Below are 18,338 nucleotides of genomic sequence, written 5' to 3'. Positions count from 1 at the left end.
TTAAGAATCTGCAGCATAACGGGAAAGAAGGAGTAGCCCGAAAGAACATCTCATTCTACACGAAAGCAGGGCTCATGTATCGAAAGTATCGGGACGCTGAGGGTAGAACGTTCGACCAGCTTCTAGTGCCAGACAAGTACCGACGACAGTTTTTAGAACTGGCGCACAGAAATGCCTGGGCGGGCCACCTTGGCATCAAGAAAACAAAGGCGAGGCTCGCACAGGATTTCTATTGGCCTGGATGCTGGAAAGATGTAGAAAACTTCGTGCGATCGTGCGACACGTGTCAGAGAGTAGGAAAATCTACTGACAAACGGAAGTCCCCGATGAGATTAGTGCCTGTTATCACAGAACCGTTCCGGAGGCTCGTAATCGATATTGTTGGCCCCCTTCCAGAGTCCCGTTCCGGTTGCCGCTACATTTCAACTGTTTTGTGCGTGGGAACGAAATTTCCCGAAGCGGTTCCGCTAAAAGAGCTCACCTCTCCCTGCATTGTGGACGCACTTTTGTTCATTTTTGCTAGCGTTGGCTTTCCAGCCGAGATTCAGAGTGACAATGGGAGCGTATTTACCAGTTGTCTCACAACAGCGTTTTTTGAACGCTGTGGAATAAAAATAATCCACAGCTCTACAGGACATCCACAGCCTAACCCCGTGGAGAGGATGCATGCGGTACTCAAGCAAGTTCTGAGAGCTCTTTGCTTTGAACATAACAAAGATTGGGAGGCATGCATACCCGCGGCACTGTTTGCCATACGGTCCGCTCCCCACGAGACAACGGGATTCAGTCCCGCCGAGCTTGTTTATGGAAAAAACTTAAGATCTCCATTTCGGCTATTGAGAGACTCGTGGGAAGGTTATGAAGAAGACCCACGCGTAGTCAGCTGCGTTTTAGATCTGTTGGAAAGACTATCTAAAACCAGAGAGCTAGTTGAGGAAAATATAAAGGCGGCTCAGAGTTTAGCAAAGACTTACTACGATAAGTTGTCCCGGAAGCGCACGTTCAACATCGGCGACCAGGTAATGGTGCTACGACAGTGTAAAAAGAACAAAATGGACATGCAGTGGGAAGGGCCAGCTAAAGTAATGTCCAAGCTTTCAGATACAAACTACGAGGTAAAACTGGGCCGAAAGAAAGGTAAGGTTTACCACAGTAATTTAATGAAGCCTTACATCCAGCACCATGCCGTGGTTAACATGACACTGAATGCGGCGAACGCAGTGGAGACCGACCTCTTAAGTTTTCCATGTGAAACCGACGCGCCAGCTAACAGGTTCATACAGCTTATTGCCGAAGAACAAAGTCTCACGGAGAGTCAGCGTGATGATCTCACGAAAGTAGTTAGAGACTACGCAGACGTGTTTTGCGACAAACCAGAAAAAACCGCTTTGGTAGAGCATGATATTCAGTTATCAAGTGAAGAACCGATCTCTAGCAAGGCTTACCGCGTATCGCCGAGGCAAAGGGAAATCATGGAAGCCGAGATCCGCCGCATGTGTGACTTGGGGGTCATCATTCCAGGTGAAAGCGATTACACCTCCCCACTCATACTAGTCGAGGTTCCGGGAAAAGACCCTAGGCCATGCGTGGACTACCGCCGGCTAAATAAGATCACTTTAGATCAGACGTATCCGATACCTAATATCGAGGAGAGAGTAGAAACCGTGGCAAAATCCACATATATCTCCCTCTTAGATCTGGTACGGGGATACTGGCAGGTCCCGTTGACGAAGCGAGCCTCTCGTTATGCCGCATTCATTTCCCCATTGGGAACATTTCGCACTTTAATGCTTGCTTTCGGCTTAAAGAATGCTCCCTACTGCTTCTCAAACCTCATGGATCGGGTGTTGCGGGGTTTAGGAGATTTCGCCCTGCCGTATCTCGATGACGTGGCGATCTTCTCTGATACGTGGGTCGAGCATGTGACTCACTTGAGGACCGTTCTGGCTCGACTACGTGATGCAGGCCTCCCCGTGAGAGCGCAGAAATGCCACTTAGGGTGCGCAAGCGTAAGTTATCTCGGCCACATCGTGGGTCGTGGCCAGCGCAGCCCGTCCGAGCTGAAAGTTGCGGCCGTTTTAGAGTATCATCGTTCCACCACAAAGTCAGAATTGAGGGCGTTTTTGGGACTGGCGGGGCATTATCAACACTACGTCAAAGGTTACTCAAACCCCGCTAGTCCGCTGACGGACTCTCTCCGCAAAACTGAGCCCACCGTCATTTCGTGGGACACAAGAAAAGAGAATGCTTTCAAGAGCCTGAAGAGCGCTCTCGCAAAACGACCTGTGCTAGCGGCGCCGGACTTTTCTCAGAGTTTTATTATTCAGTGTGATGCCAGTGACCGCGGCCTAGGAGCAGTTTTGTGCCAAAAGAACGCCGAAGGGCACGAGCGGCCAGTTTTGTATCTCAGCAGAAAGCTCAGTGTCAGAGAGGAAGCTTACAGCACTTCAGAAAAAGAGTGCGCCTGCCTTGTTTGGGCAATTGTAAGCTAGCATGTTACGTCTCAGGGTCGAGCTTCATAGTAGAAACTGATCACTGCCCCTTGACTTGGTTGCACAACATGTCGTCTAAAAGCGGTCGTTTACTTAGGTGGAGCTTGACGCTTCAGCACCATAACTTTAGTGTGTGCTATAAGAAAGGGAAGCTGCACACAAATGCAGATGGTCTCAGCAGAGCTTATTGAAGTGCAGCCCAGCTCCCTCATACAAGTTGAGGCACATCCTTCTGGTTTGACGTGTTTTGCATACTTTTGGTGTCTCTTCTTTCGTTTTGCTTTAAACTGTATCAACAATGTCGCATTGCACTAACAGATGTAATTTTGTTTGAAGTGTACTCTGATATGTTACCAGGAAGGCCAGCCTCTACCATTCTGGTAAAATTGTTCAAAAAAAATTGCACAGAATTGGTTTTGGGCTGCTTCAGCGGGTTCCGACCCACTCGTATGGCATTGAGGATGGTTTCGCGTGGCCTTTCTTGGCATCGGGACTGAGCAGTGTAATCACAGCATTCGTGAGGGCCAGTGTTTTGAGGTCTCTAAGGGATACGTTTCTCGTGCTAAAACGTACAATAGTAGAGAGTCAATAGATCTCTTTGCTGCCTTGGTCTGGCGCTATGAGAGACGTTCAGAGGGTGCTTGCTTCCACAAAAGTGGTTTGGCTTTGCGTTCAACTCCGTCGTTCCAGTTATTCCCTGCAGGGCTCCGAAGATCACCACGGAGTGGCTACAGTATCGACGGTCAATCAGCATCCCTCCTTCCGAGCCGCACTGACGGCTCAAAACTCCGGATGCATTGTCTGGCGGCGGGGGTGCTGTTGTGCCACAGACATGTTCCTCGTTCGGGAGCACGTCTCACGAGATCAAGCCCTGTTCCGACGAACTGTCTCCCCCCCTCCCAGCGCCGCCTTCCGTGCAGAAGAACCGTGCAGTTCCGGGGATAACGTCGCTTCCTCCGCCGAACGACCTTGCAGTTCTGGGTATGGCTGCGTCTCCTCAGCCGAGCCACTGCGCCGTTCCGGGGAACTGGTCTCGCAGAAGAGTCCCAAAACGCTATTTAAGGCCGTGCCGGCCCCATGTTAGAGGATTTTGCCCCAGCCGACGCTGTCGTGCTGGCCGGCTCTGTACAAACGACAACCTGCTACAGTAAACGCTACTTTTGTTGCTGTTTTCAAAACGGATTGCCTCCCTGCTTCGCCTTCGGGCTAAGGCTTCAGCGAAGTCCGCTCGACGGCTCGCCGCTCTTCGCCACCGCTACCATCGCGACAGAGCAAATTCCTAACAATAGCTAGACGATATGCAGACATCGTTAGGTATATAAGCCACGATTCAAAAATTTTTCCTATACGTGAAGAAAAAATTTAACAAAAATTTTACACTTCCATCCAGCACCCCCTTCAAAATCGCAGAAAAAAAGTGTGGCCCTTACACGAACGCATATGGTATCTGCTCTGTCATGTGCAACCATACTGCCAGCCGATCTTATTTTATTCTCCTCTACTAGGCTTGTGTGAATATTAGAATGCTGAAAATATTCAAATGAATAATGCAGTATTCGAATTCACTCTCCAATCGATTTTAAATTATTGAAAATTTCAGATTATTCTAAATGAACATATAAATGCAAATTAGTTCACCCTGTAAAGGTGGTTTCACAGCAATGGAGAGGAGCTAAGTCGTAAAAGAACTTTTCTAAATGTCAAATAATTCATGTGTAACTCTTTGTAAAAGTGGTTTCACTGCAGCAAAATAGTGCTGAGCAGTGAAAACACCAATCCAAGGGAAATCCACGCTGTCACGAAGCTCCTTTTCGAGGTTGAAGGGGCCCTGCAACACTTTGTGAGCATGATAAGAAAATGCTGTCGATTAGTAGTACAGGCTCCCAACAACACGCGAGCCAAATATGATAATGCAGAACGCGGCCTGGAATTCACAATAAATTATCAAAATCAGCTAAAAATTGCTTTCCCTTCTCTCGAGAAATGACGGAAGACGCTCAAAAACGCGCGTCAAAGGCCTATCATCAGCCTATGGCTGTTTTGAACATAGTGCGCTCGGTCGTTACAAAGACTGTCGTGGGAGGCCACGACGTGTCCATGCGCGTGCACACTATCATACGAAAAAACACGCATATTGAAAAGAAAAAAAGTGCTCAAAGTCAAGCGGCACACATTACTTATTTTTTTTTTTTGCCCCTGCCATCCCTTCATGCTTAGCCTGCAGCGCTTTCAACCGTGACAAAAGAAGAAAGAATACGATTGCAGCGTGGGACAATTCTTCATAACTCCGCTCATATGGGACGGATTCTTAAAATTTTTCTACGTTGAATTCGAGAGACAATGAGCTCTTTTAGTGAATCCATTCCATGGTTATTATAAAAATATTTCAGGGCCCCTTCAAATGAAGTTGTTACCCTCATATCGATTAATCATTTTTTAAGTTTAAAAGCTTTTTATACAGACTTATACACTTTAAGTATAGGAACATTCAAAATGTTCTATATTCTACAGACTACCACTTGCATTCTTTCGAAACTCAAATCCTGCTCCCATTCAAAGTGGTTTCCACTTCCTTTGATGCAAAAAATAGCATTTGCACGGGCCTTGTTTCAAATTTAAAAAAAAAAGTTATTGTGCAGGTTAGTTTGGTCATAAAAAACATTCACCTTTTTTTATAATATTTCATATATGTAACATTCGAATTCGATTCGAAATTATTCCACCAAAATCACTACTTGCTTCGAATCTACAATTCACTATTTGCACAAGCCTATTCTGTACTGAACGCAGGAACAGCGCAACCTAGAAGTAGTTATTTCATAACTATGGAAGCGAAAAAAAAACTAGGACAGAAAAGAGTGCTGACTTTCAACAAAGATTTAATATCGGAGTGGTGTACATATACAGACGAAAAATGAGAAAATTGGGCATGCTTAGAAGGTTGCAGGAACAACCACTGCGATACAATGTCAGCAAAACTCTTGTCTCTTGTTGAATGGGCTGAAAACAAATACATATAAACCTAAAAAAGATCGAGATACGCAATCTCTTTTTGCAACAACGTAACCGATGGGCAACTTACACATTTACCGTCAAACTTGTTTATTTGATAAGCTTCAATTATCTCACCTGTGGCCTGCGAGTTTTGCTTGCTTAATACCTCGCAACGCTCAAAAACTGGCACGCAGCCGCAGTCTCGGCAGTGGATTTTGAGGTGTCCTTGAACTACGTTGTGTACATTCTTATTGTGCTTTCTTAAACGGTCATTAAGGCACCTTCCGGTTTGCCCTAAGTATACCATTCCGCACAAAAGCGGAATAAGATATACGACACCAATAACACAAGGTACAAAGCGCGTTCTGTGTTTCACAGTGCATCTTCCTCTAATAGCAGCTGGATTATTCACCAGCTTACAAAGCTTTGCGAGCTTATCTGGGGCGGAAAAAACAACAGTGACCTAGGTATTAGCAAGCACAACTCGCAGGCCATGCGTGAGATAATTGAAGCTTATCAAATAAACAAGTCTGATGGTACATGTGTAAGTTGCCCATCGGTTGCGTTGTTGCAAAAAGAGATTGCGTATCTCGATCTTTAAGTTACATTTGTATTTGTTTTCAGCCCATTCAACAAGAGACAAGAGTTTTGCTGACATTGTATCACAGTGGTTGTTTCTGCACCCTTCTACGCATGCCCAATTTTCTCATTTTTCGCTTATATATGTACACCACTCCGATATTAAATCTTTGTTGAAAGTCAGCGCTCTTTTCTGTCCTAGTTTTTTTTTTCTCGCTTCCGTAGTTACGAAGTAACTACTTCTAGGTTGCGCTGTTCCTGCATTCAGTTATGTCCTACGAACTTGCCCAAGCTTCCACGCTTCATAACTATCCTGTGCAATGACAACCTGCGAAGGCATGGAGACAAACAAAAATAATCTGAAAACGACAACTGATAGGCGTAAACTCAGGCAATGTGGTTGTGTGTTCAGGGCTGCAGCTACGAACACAGACGCATGGATTGTGACATTGACCGGACAACGAGAGCGCAACACTCAGAGCAGCGACGAGCTGAATCGATTCCGCTCACCATATGTCTCACTAACATTACGTGATGTCGCAGCTTCACAATTGCTAGACACATGGCACAACACAGCTAGGGCAATTCAATGCCATGAAGAAAAGAAAAAACCGTGAGATAAACACTCGCTCAGCTCACGTGAACACGGAGTACGTTCTAACACGGGCAGACGATGCCCGCTTCCCACAGGAAGTTTCGTCACGTAGACTAAGATATCCAATAAGATCGGTTGCTGGCGCTATCTGTACTGAAACAATTGTACACGCATATGGCACAAACAGTTAAAAACACATTTGGCTGAGCTGCTATGATCTGTGGCACTTCACATGTTTAAAGTTGTGTAATGAATTACACACATTTGTTTATACAAAGTCGTGACAACTGTTCCAGGGTCTCTTTTACTGAACCCACCCCGCAAGATATTCCCTATTAAGACCATAAAGTTTCCTACAATATTTACTAGACGTAAACTCTAGTGCTGCGATCATTCAGCCACTATGGGAATGACGAGTATTATACAGATTTATCTAGTCTTCGTGCTTGCTGCTTCGAACGCACTGGCAGGTTTGTTTAGAGTGTTTTGGCATTTTAGAAAGGTCTGGAGTATGGCCACACTGGTAACCACCTGCCAGTATGCACTCCCTCACCGAAGCAAAATTGGCCACCCTGGTCAGTACTTGGCCACTACCTCCCATATAAAAGTACGTATGAACCCTTGGACCTCAGTCCGCAGCAGCTGCAAAGCAGCTGTCAAAGGCAGCCACTTGCGACGCACGCATTGAAGGTTGATAAGAATCTCTGGGTCCAGACAACCCACCATTAGAATCTGAACTTGGCTACGTTTAATGCTATCTAGTGAGGCTAGTCTAGCTACGCTATTCGAGGAATTAAAGGGCGTTAAGTGGGATGTAATAGGGCTAAACAAAGTTAGCAGGACAAGTAACACTTATACAGTGCTGAAGAATGGACATGTTCTATGGTACCGTGGATTAGTTGACGGAAAAGAAGTAGGTGTCGCATTTCTTATACATAGGAATATCGCTGGCAACATGGAGGATACTGTAGCATCACTAAGAGGTGGCGAGTATCGTAATTAAGTTTAACAAAATGTACAAGAAAAATGTGGTACAGACCTACGTGCCTACATCAAGCCATGATGATCATTTGGTTAAACATTTCTACGAAGAACTACAGTCAGCAATTAATAAATAAAGACACAGTACACTGTACTAATGGGTGACTTTAATGCCAAACTAGGCAAGAAACGGGCTGGTGACCATGCAGTGGAGGAATATGGCTGTTGGAAAAAAGGATCGACGATGAAGAGGACAAAGAGTTCTAGCCTTCGGATCATACGCTACAGCAGCAACCCGCGGAGTTGGGCTGCGGTTAATTATAAAGAAACCTCTTCTTTTTCTCAATGGGAGGCTAGATTTCCTTCAATGACATCAGATCTAGAAATGCCAGAGGGGATTTTTATTATGTTATTCTGAGAATTGGTTGAAACAAGCATTTTTGAACCTTAATCCTGTACACAATTTGATTATACAGTCGAACCCCGGTACAATGAAACTGACGGGGTGCAGGAAAAATTTCGTTGAAGTGAAATGGAAAAAATATAGCTGATCTGAGCTAGCAAAACAAAAAAACGTTTACTCTCAAAATTCAAGAAGTGTCTGCTGCTTCCCATTCTTAGCCAGCAGCGTCACGACATGAGTCTCATCCATGCATAGCGAGGCCATTGTGAAAAGCACGCTGAAACAATGCCTACAACCGCTTTCGTAAGCGAACCAAACAGGTGCATTAACACGTTAACACCGGCAGCTGTCCGCCGTCAAAGTGTTTCCGACAACGCCGAAATGGAGGCAGGGTATCGTGCAGCAGTGACTATTGCCTTACTCTATGCTATTCTTATCGTTCACCACTCGCGGCTAGCTGATTGTGCTGATAATGCGGCTAGCTGATTGCCCTTGGCCAGTGTGCTAACTAATCAGAGCGGACAGCCGCTCTGATTAGTTAGCACACTGGCCAAGGGCAAACAAAATTATAAGCAATGTCATGGGAAAAGGCATCGTTCCGCGGTTGCACCCAGCAGCTGCGTGAAGGAAACCATGAACTGAGCGGCTGAGCTTCAGCTTCGGATCGCCTGCGACCCAAAAGTAAGCCAGAGGCAAAAGCGGGGCAGTCTCATTACCATCGCTATCGAGCAATGACGGAGCCCATGATTGCAGAAGAGCGGCAATTTGTGATTGCGTTAACACGTGTTTTAGCCTTCGTCGACGTATTTTCATGTTTTAAAATGCATCAAAATGTGTAAATGTTGTGTTTACTGTATAGCAATAAATATCTAAGCCTGGAATTGCATCGTGAAATTTCGTTGTAGCGGGATGGCAGAAGAAAAAGTGTTCATTGTGGCGACAATATTTATGCGTTGACTCCTATGGACTGCTGACAGGGAATCGTGAATTTTTCGTTGAAGCGACGTTTGTTGTAGCGAGGTTCGACTAAACTTCGCAAAATGTAATAACTTACGGATTTTGAATACCTTCTCCAGAAAACGGACTAACCGTAAGTGGACTTGGTGAAGTCCTAATGGTGAAATTAAAAACAAAATAAGACTTACTTCTGTGTGCATACCCAGGCATTAAACAAAACGCAGACGTAGTTGGCAAGATCCGATGCAGTGACCATAGATTGGTAAGAGCACGTAATCACCAAGATTTAAAAAATCAGACATAAACTGACATGCAAGAAGCCAATAATTGAGCTTGCCGTGAGAGGGAAAGTAAATAAATTCAGAGTTTCGCTCCAGAATAGATTCGCAGCTCTTAACAAAGTAACCGACATTAGCCTTGACACAAGGAACAATAACCTTACTAGTATCAATAAAGAGTGCGCAATGGAAGTCAGAAGTATGATAACTAGACAGAACACTGGCAAACTATCTCAGGAGACTGAAAAAAACTCATTAAGAGCTGGCAAACGATAAAAGCCTCAAATACAACCGACAAAATAGAGCTAGTGGAGCTTTCAAAGTTAATCAATAGGCGTAAGGTAGCTGAAATCAGGAGGTATAACATGAAAACGATTGAGCAGGCTGTAAAAATCTGCAGAAGCCTAAAAGCTGCGAAAGCAAACTTGTGCATAGGCAGAAATCGGATTTATGCATTGAGGAACAAGGAAGGCAATGTCATAACCAATATGGATAGGATAGTCGAGGTGGCTGAGAAGTTTTACAGAGAGCTGTAAAGAAGCCAAAACAACCAGGATACTATTGTGAGAAACAATAATAGTCCAAATGAATTCAACATCCTACCAGTAACGACAGGAAAAGTAAGGAGAGCCCTAGAAGAAATGCAAGGTAGCAAAGCTGCTGGTGAGGATAAGGTAACAACAAACCTGCTGAAAGATTGCGGAGAAATTGTGTTGGAAAAACTGGCCACCTTATATGCAAAGTGCCTTGGCAGGATGGGTACTGGAATCTTGGAAGAATGCCAACATCATCTTAATCCATAAGAAAGGAGACGTCAAGGACTAGAAAAGTTACAAGCTGGTCACCATAATGTCCGTTTTCTACCAAGTATTTACATAAATAATAGCTAATAGAAATAAGAGGATATTAGAGTTTAATCAAAGGACCAAGCAGGATTTCGTACAGGCTACTCCACAATATAGATAATATTCATAATATCAACCAGGTGACGAAAAAATCCGTGGAATACAACTAACCCCAATACATAGTCGTCATAGATTACAAGAAGACGTTTGACTGAGTCAAGACATTAGCAGCGATGCAGGCCCTTCAGAACCAGGGCATCAACGAAGCCTACAAAACATACAGGAAGAAATCTACAGTGGATCCACAGCCACCATGGTTCTTCAAGAAGACAGTGACAGAATCCCAATAAAGAAGGGTGTAAGGTAAAGAGACACGATCTCTCCTATGTTATTCAATGCATGTTTACAGGAGGTATTCAGGGCCCTAGACTGAGAAGAGTTAGGGATAAGAGTTAATAAAGAGTATCTTAGTAACCTGCAGTTTGCTGATGCCTTGATGAGTAACTCGGTGGACAACTTACAGCTCATAATTGCTGAACTGTACACGGAAAGCAGAAGATTAGGTCTGAAGATTAATATGCATAAAACTAAAGTAATCTGCAACAGTTCTGGCAGAAAACAGCACTTTGTGATAGGTGGTGAGACACTGGAAGATGTGAAGGAATATGTCTACTTAGGACATGTAATAACCGCGGAGCCGAACCACGAGATTGAAGTAACTGGAAGAATAAGAATGGGGTGGAACACATTCGGCAAGCATTCTGAAATCATGAATGGTAATATGCCACTAACCCTCAAGAGGAAGGTATATAACAGCTGCATATTGCCCGTACTTACTTACAGAACAGAAACCTGGAGGCTTACAAACAAAGTTCAGCTTAAATTGAGGATGACACAGCGAGCAATGGAAAGGGAAATGATAGGTGTAACCTTAAGAGACAAGAAGCGAGAAGAGTGAGTCAGGGAACAAACCGAGGTTAAGGATATCATATCAGAAATCAAGAAGAAATGAATGTGGGCCAGGCACATAGCACATAAGCAGCATAATTGCTGGTCATTCAGGGTAACCGACTAGATTCCCAGAGAAGGCAAACGCACAAAGGGTAGAAAGACAGTTACTAAATGGGCTGATGAGATTAAAAAGTTCACAGGTATAACGTGGCAGCAGAAAGCACAAGACTGGGTTGATTGGCGGATCCTGAGAAAAGCCTTTGCCCTTCGGTAGGCGTAGTCAGGCTGATGATGATTTGGCATTTGTTTTGAATAAAAGAAGTGATCATTCTAAACTTCTTGAGCGGATTTAGAATGGTGAGCCTAAAAAGTTTAAGGTGGTAAAGTAGAACAGGTGAACATTTGTTGAACTTTACCTTGTGACAATGCGGGTATAGCTCACACAAATACACAAAGCCAAAAAAAGTGAACTTAGACAAATCCGTCTACTACCCATCATTCCCACGCTAGCTGAAGCATTATGTGTTGCAGCTGCCATAGACACCAGCATCAAAGTTCCCTCGAGAGTAATTATAGGAAACTGTACAATTGAGGTGATCCATTCCAGGTCTCTGCACTTTATGATAAATCTTGCAGTCTACTACCAGCTAAATGAATGCATCAAAACTGCCCAGTCGCAACACATGCCATTTTGGACACAATTGCCGCATCTTTCTGTGCAACAGCCAGTATTCACAGATGGGGTATCACCAAGAGAATAGAATGCCTTGCTGCTTCTACCACATCATTGCAGGAAGGCTGAAAGTGGCCAAATGAAACGGGCTGTGATGCAGTAGGAAGCAGAGCTGGGCATCCAGACACAGGTGCATGAAGATCTTGCCAGATGGAAGCATTACTAACAAAATGAGAGAATAAAGAAAAAACATGCTCGATTTTTGTGCAACTTGTTGATACAGAACAAGTAGTGATGAAAATAAATTTGAAATTTTTACTCACCAATGCCCACGTGGGCTGGACTATGGCTGCTGTCGACCTCCCATGCGATCTCTTCCCCTTCACACACTGCTTCATCATGGGCAGCAGCATCCATGGAGCCCCCACCATCGCTGCTGCCATCTTCAAACACCTCGTTACTCAAGTGTGTGTCTTTAGGACCTGCCGGAATATCAATAACACAGTTCAGGCTTTTACTCTACTCCAAGTACATTCCACAACACCTCCCAACATCACAGCTTGTTTTCACAAGGTATACTCTTTAAAGTGCACTATATAGGCACAGAAACAGGGAGGCTTACACTTAAATTGAGAGTGATGCAGCGAGCAAAAGAAGGAAAAACGACAGGTGTAACCCTGAGGGACAGAAAGAGAACACAGTAGATTACCTCAGAACTGCTTAGTCCCAATCAGGAAGAAGAAATGGGCATGGGCCAGGCTGCATGTAGTGCATAGGCTACTTAACCGCTGGTCATTAAGGGTAACTCACTAGATTCCCAGAGAAAGCAAACGTGCGAAGGGGAGACAGAAGGTTAGGTGGGCAAATAAGATTAAGAAGTTTGCAGTTATAATGTGGCCACAGCAAGTACAGGGATAGGTTGACTAGCAGAACATGGGAGAGGCTTTTGCCTGGCAGTAGGCATAGTCAGGCTGATGTTGATCACTGAGACCAAAATTTAGGCAAATGGCCCTATCTTGTTCCTCACATCGCTATCACACCATTTTGATATATAAACATTATTTAGAGGTTTAGGGGGGTTTTTCTAGTGTTTTTTATAGTGCCTATAAATGCCTATTCGTGATTTTCTGGCCTAAACACCAACAAGCGCCCATAAATGCCTATTTTCAAAATCGGCACCTATATGAATGCGATTTATTCTCACTCTGTTTTCGACGGTATTTAGAGACCATTATTCATGTCACAGGGCAAAATTGGCTTTTTGAAATCTATGAGGTTCGACCACGGCCCCTAGTTTCATCGACTTTTGAAAAACAATCGCTGGCAGCAGCGAAATGAAACGCGGCGGCAACCATGCACTACAGTGCTGATATGGCACAAGTGGTTAGGGGAGGAGGAGGTTCAGAGGAAAAGACACTATTTCTACAGCCGTAAGTAGAAAGTGTTATAGCGCAAACTCAACACAAAGACAAAGAGACAAACTAAAACGAGTGCTTGGAGATAGTCAGGAGATAGCAGAGTGTGGACCAAACGAAAAAAAAAAATGTGATGTGCATGAGGCTTTTGTTTTATTTATAGTTTACTCAAAGTGCCCCTCCCTAGGTCACATAAATTAAAGACAGACACTGAAAGTTGTTGCGTGCCAAATGAAGAACATTGTACCACGATTATCTTTCATATTGGTTAGTTACGAGCCAGACGCAAGACTATCGTCTTTCGACAACATTTACAATGTAACATGATTCGGGCCAATTTTTTTACTTGCCTTCCATGGCATCGGAGCCAGAGGATCACACGACGCATATGTATTAACATGTCACGTGCACATAAGGCCATGTGCGCAAAACGTGCCCGAGCCTGATCCTGCACGTACGCCGTCTATGTTGGGTCATTTTTGGCTTTTTGGGTAATGTATTGCCTGTTTCAGTGAGAAGACTCAAAAATGGTGATGTCTTAATGCATGTGAAACGAAGGCCGATTAACGTATAGCATCTCGCTGCGACTTGAAATAAAATAAAAAGTAAAAATCCACTCAGAATCCATCTGTGTGTTTCAATTCTCTCAGCTTTCATTCATCTGCTGAACAACAAATTATATCAGTTTTACGTGTCACCTCGAATAATTCTCACATGTCGCGTAGTGGGCTTGGTGACTGTGCCACTGCACGGATAACTAATCGGTTCGCTCTCACTATGCAGATGGTCCGCTACATCATTGTTCATCTGCTGCTGCCTGCGCTTGCGCATGTGGCATTGGCAACATTAACGGAATGTGGCTTCAGCTGTCCCAGAGGCAACAAAGGCATCGCTCAGCTCCTATCCATCGACAATTGCCTGGATCAACCAGAAGAGGAACCCAGAGCTGAGCTCAACCAAGCCTGGACGATCGCATCATCGTCGACAGCAACATGCCCGCCATCTATAAAGAAGCAAGCACCTTCAGTGAAGCACTGTGGGCTTGGTGACTGTGCCATTGCACGGATCACTAATAGTTCACTCTCGCTGTGCAGGTTAGTGAGCCTTACGCTATGTTTTCGAAAAGATCTGGTGATTAATTTCTGGTACAGCTGCCAAGCCCGCAGTGCTGTATGGTTATCATTACAGAGTGTGTCCACGTAATTCGTGCATTACTAATTCTGGCTGGAGATATTGAAACCAACCCTGGCCCTTCAAATGTTTCTGAGAACATTGCTGAGTTAGGTAAAATGCCAGCGGGTCAAACACAACTAATTGCACATGTCCAGGGCTTGAAGGCTTAGCTCAGTAACACTGATAAAACAATTAGCGAGCTCAACAAAAGACTAACAGATCTCAAAACCCATTATCAATCTCTGGTACCACATCGAAAGGAAGTAGAGATCATGTGCACTAGCACGGAGCAGACGGCCTGCAGAATCGCTGCGTTAGAAGGCCATTAGAAGGCCGTTAGAAGCATTGGCGATGCTGAAAATCGCTCGAAGCGAAATAACTTTCTGTGGCTTCCCGGACCCTTCCGGATCTGAAACATTCACCGAATCAGAGCACCTGGTAGTAAATCTTTGCCGCGATAACTTACAGGTGCACCTAGAACCAAGAGATATTGAACGCGCGCATCGTCTCGGCCGGCATTCAGTTGACCGCTGCCGGCCTATAATAGCGAAGATTGCCTACATAAAAAGAAAACTGCAATACTATCAAATGGTCGCAAGCTCAAGGGGACATGTTACGTCATAGGTGAAGACTTCTCACACTCAATCCAAAGTGCTCGAAAACAACTAATTGCATTTGCGAGAAGCAAGAACAAGCCATTATCTGTCCACTTTAAGATGCTGCACATAAATCAGAAATGTTATATCTTCGATGATCAATCCAACACTATCAAAGAACTATCGTAGCAGTCAAGGCGAGGGTGGTAAATTGATACACCTATTGTTATTCTTAGTAACACTCTTTTACTTTCTAGCGTTTACACTAATATTCGTAGTTTCCTTCCCAAGCCGGAACCTATATCAAGTACTGTATTATCATCTGAAAGTAACGTACTGATACTAAACGAGACTTGGCTGACTGGCGACATCAGTGATGATGGAGTTCTGTTAAAATTGCAACACTTCCGCTTGTACCGAAATGACTGCGTATCCACTCGCGGTGGTGGTGTACTGATTGCTATTCACGAGCAATTATCTTGCTCAGTGATAAAGGCTAAGACGCAACTAGAAATGCTATGGGTACTTATTCAGGCATGTCCTCAGTTTATCTTACTAGGTGTTTGTAACCGACCACCCCGCGCTACTTCTTAGTTTTGCAACCAACTTAATCAGGTCATGTGCCAGCTCACGTCTGCCCATCCAAACGTGCACATACTTTTAATCGGCGATTTCGATATCCAACAAATGGACTGGCGTACTAACAATTTACATTCATCGACAGGTGTAGGCAAAGCTATTGCTTTCCTTGATTGTGCCTAAACTTCAACAAGACCCAACTTGTCACAGAACCAACATGTGTTTTGCAAGATACAGCCAATGTCATAGATCTGATACTAATAAAAAATACCGAAAGCCTGTCACACATTCACTACTTACAGGAAATAAGTGACCATGAGAGAATTCATGCTACTTTTTTTTTCAGCCACTTCAACGAGAAACCTGCAAGAAAACTATTCATCTGTATGACAGAGGTGATTATGAGGCAATCAACGAAAGTGTCAGCGAATTCTTCCCCACATTTCAGGAAACATTGCATCAACATACGGTACGCTTTAGCGGTAAGCTGACGGAGCTAACCAATAAATTTATACCTGAGATTAGTTTCACAACCACTTGCCATAAACCATGATTTACAAAAAATTTTTAAAACGCCTTGGAAATAGAAAGAAAAGCCTATTGCGATCTGCCACACATACAGGACAACCAGATGCATGGGACAAGTATTGTTAGGCTGACTGCAGTTATCTCGTAGCCCTGCGTCAAGTCAAGAACTCATTTTATAGTACACATTTACCGAAGCTATTGCAAACTGACCCCACACAGTTTTGGAAAACACTTCACGTGGACCTGTAATAACCAATGATTCTACTGAAGCGGTCACTGACGAGAATCCTGCAAATACTGCCACATTCCTTTCCTCAAGATTTGTTATCACGCGTTACACTACGTTCAGCGCAATCTGCACATACGATGTTTGAGAGGCTTTGAGGCTGTAGTGGATCCTTTTGTTAAGATTAAGTTTTGTTAAGCATTACGACCAACACCCGCCATGGTCGTAATGCAGCATCCAAAGAAGCCACCCATCTTCCACCGATCTTCATTTGAAGAACCGAAGACCTGGCTCGAGACGTACGACCGAGTAGCAGCTTTGTGGGACCCAAAAGAAAAGCTGTGTCGTGTCTAATTTTAGCTGGAAGACGCGGCCAGGACCTGGTTCGAGAATCGAGTATCTGCACTTCGCTCCTGGGATCTCTTTCGTGGCGCACTCCTGGGAACTTTCACGAGCGACGCCTGCAAAGAAAGGGCAGGGCCGCTGCTTTGCTGGAGACCTGGGTATAGCTGCCAAACGAAAATGTCACAATCTTCACGGAAGAGACGACGAAACTGCTTCGGCACGCCGATCATGTCATCACTGAGGACAAGAAGCTTCGCTTCTTCATGCGGGGTGTGAAGCAAGAGTTTTTTGCGGGACTTGTTCGCAACCCACCCAAGACTGTTGACGAATTCCTCACCGAGGCCACAGCAATTGAGAAGGCGCTCGAGTCGCAAAAAGCAGTATGGCCGTCGCTCTTCAACAGCCAAATGCACCGAAGCCCATGCCCTCAGCACGGACGACCTGCGTGAGACGATCCCACAGATCGTGTGGGAAGAGCTACGGAGCCTGTTGCCTTCGTCACAGCCCCAAGTGGACTGGATTGCCGACACTGTCCGCAAAGAAGTTCGGCAATCGCTTGAAGTTTCCGAAGCTCTGCAGCCTCAGCCGCAAGCGATGAGTTACGCTGCTCCAACCCGACGCTATGCTCCCCCTTCACGCCCACATCAAGAGCCCGCACCATCGCAGTTCCACGCCAGCCATTGCCGCCGTCGACGCCATACCGTCCACCCGCCGGCCAGCGCAACGCTTCGAGAAAAACCGACGTGTGACGTGCCCCCCACCACCAAACTCTCTGCTACCACTGCGAAGAAGCAGGCCATGCTTACCACCGCTGCCAGTACCGTCAGATGAAACTGCGTGGTTTCGCCGGAGATGCGCCGCATCCACTGAGGGGAAAAAGACCCCACGACATGGCTGACTATCTTGCAGCAGCGCAGCGGACACCCCAAGGAACTTCCCGTTTGCCGTCAACTGGGCACTACATGTCGCCTCACCGCCGGCCGTACACTGGCCCAACCCGCGGCTGGTCCTGGTCTCCTAGCCCTTATCCGGGAAACTAAGGGCAGCAACCGCTGAAGGTATAGTTGCTGTGCGACGAACTACCGAAGATCCTCCGACAACAACGCCGCCACAGTACTCTCCAAACACCACGCGAACCAGGCAAAGCCCTGACGACGAAACCCCATGTACTAATGACGACCTAACGACGCAACATAAAAGCAGTAGAACAAGCCAGCACAGCCGTGACCCAACGCCACAACTTAACTGAATGCGAGACGACAAACTAGCAACTTCGACGTTCTCATCGACTGCCACAGTGTAACAGCTCTCGTCGACACCGGAGCTTACTATTCGGTCATCAGTGGAGCGCTCACTATGAAGTTAAAGAAAGTCAAGCACACCTGGGAAGGCCCTGAATTTATTTATTTATTTATTTATTTCAGGTACCCTCATGGCCCAGAGGGCATTGTTGAGGGGAGTGGTACAGGATCAGGATGTTGAAAGGTGTTCGAATTGTACAAACATTGCACACATATGAGCAAATATACAAAAGCACTGAACAAACAAGTATCCAGCGGTGCGTAGAAGTATACAAAAGTTTAACACAAATCTACACAGGTATTGCCTCTAGCATAAAAAGATAACAAAACTAACATTGACAACTGCATGCATATGACACATTATAAGGTAAATAAACACTGTGGAAAAAAAAAAAGTTCAAGCTACACAGAAGTGAAGTAATCAGAC

The 18,338-nt window shown here is 45.0% G+C and overlaps 1 protein-coding gene across 2 annotated transcripts in view; it reads right to left on the bottom strand.

Moving 5' to 3' along the window:
- The window catches only part of LOC119167945 (small G protein signaling modulator 1), a 301,398-nt gene that overhangs the window by 74,751 nt on the left and 208,309 nt on the right, over window positions 1-18,338 (bottom strand). For both annotated transcript variants that reach the window (XM_075891022.1, XM_037419412.2), the window contains exon 15: window positions 12,072-12,230. In XM_075891022.1, coding sequence (XP_075747137.1) covers window positions 12,072-12,230 — 159 coding nt within the window. The remainder of the gene's footprint in view (window positions 1-12,071; window positions 12,231-18,338) is intronic.

Source organism: Rhipicephalus microplus, chromosome 3 (assembly GCF_043290135.1).
Source record: "Rhipicephalus microplus isolate Deutch F79 chromosome 3, USDA_Rmic, whole genome shotgun sequence".
Lineage (NCBI taxonomy): Eukaryota > Metazoa > Arthropoda > Arachnida > Ixodida > Ixodidae > Rhipicephalus > Rhipicephalus microplus.
This window is presented reverse-complemented; position numbering and strand designations above follow the sequence as displayed.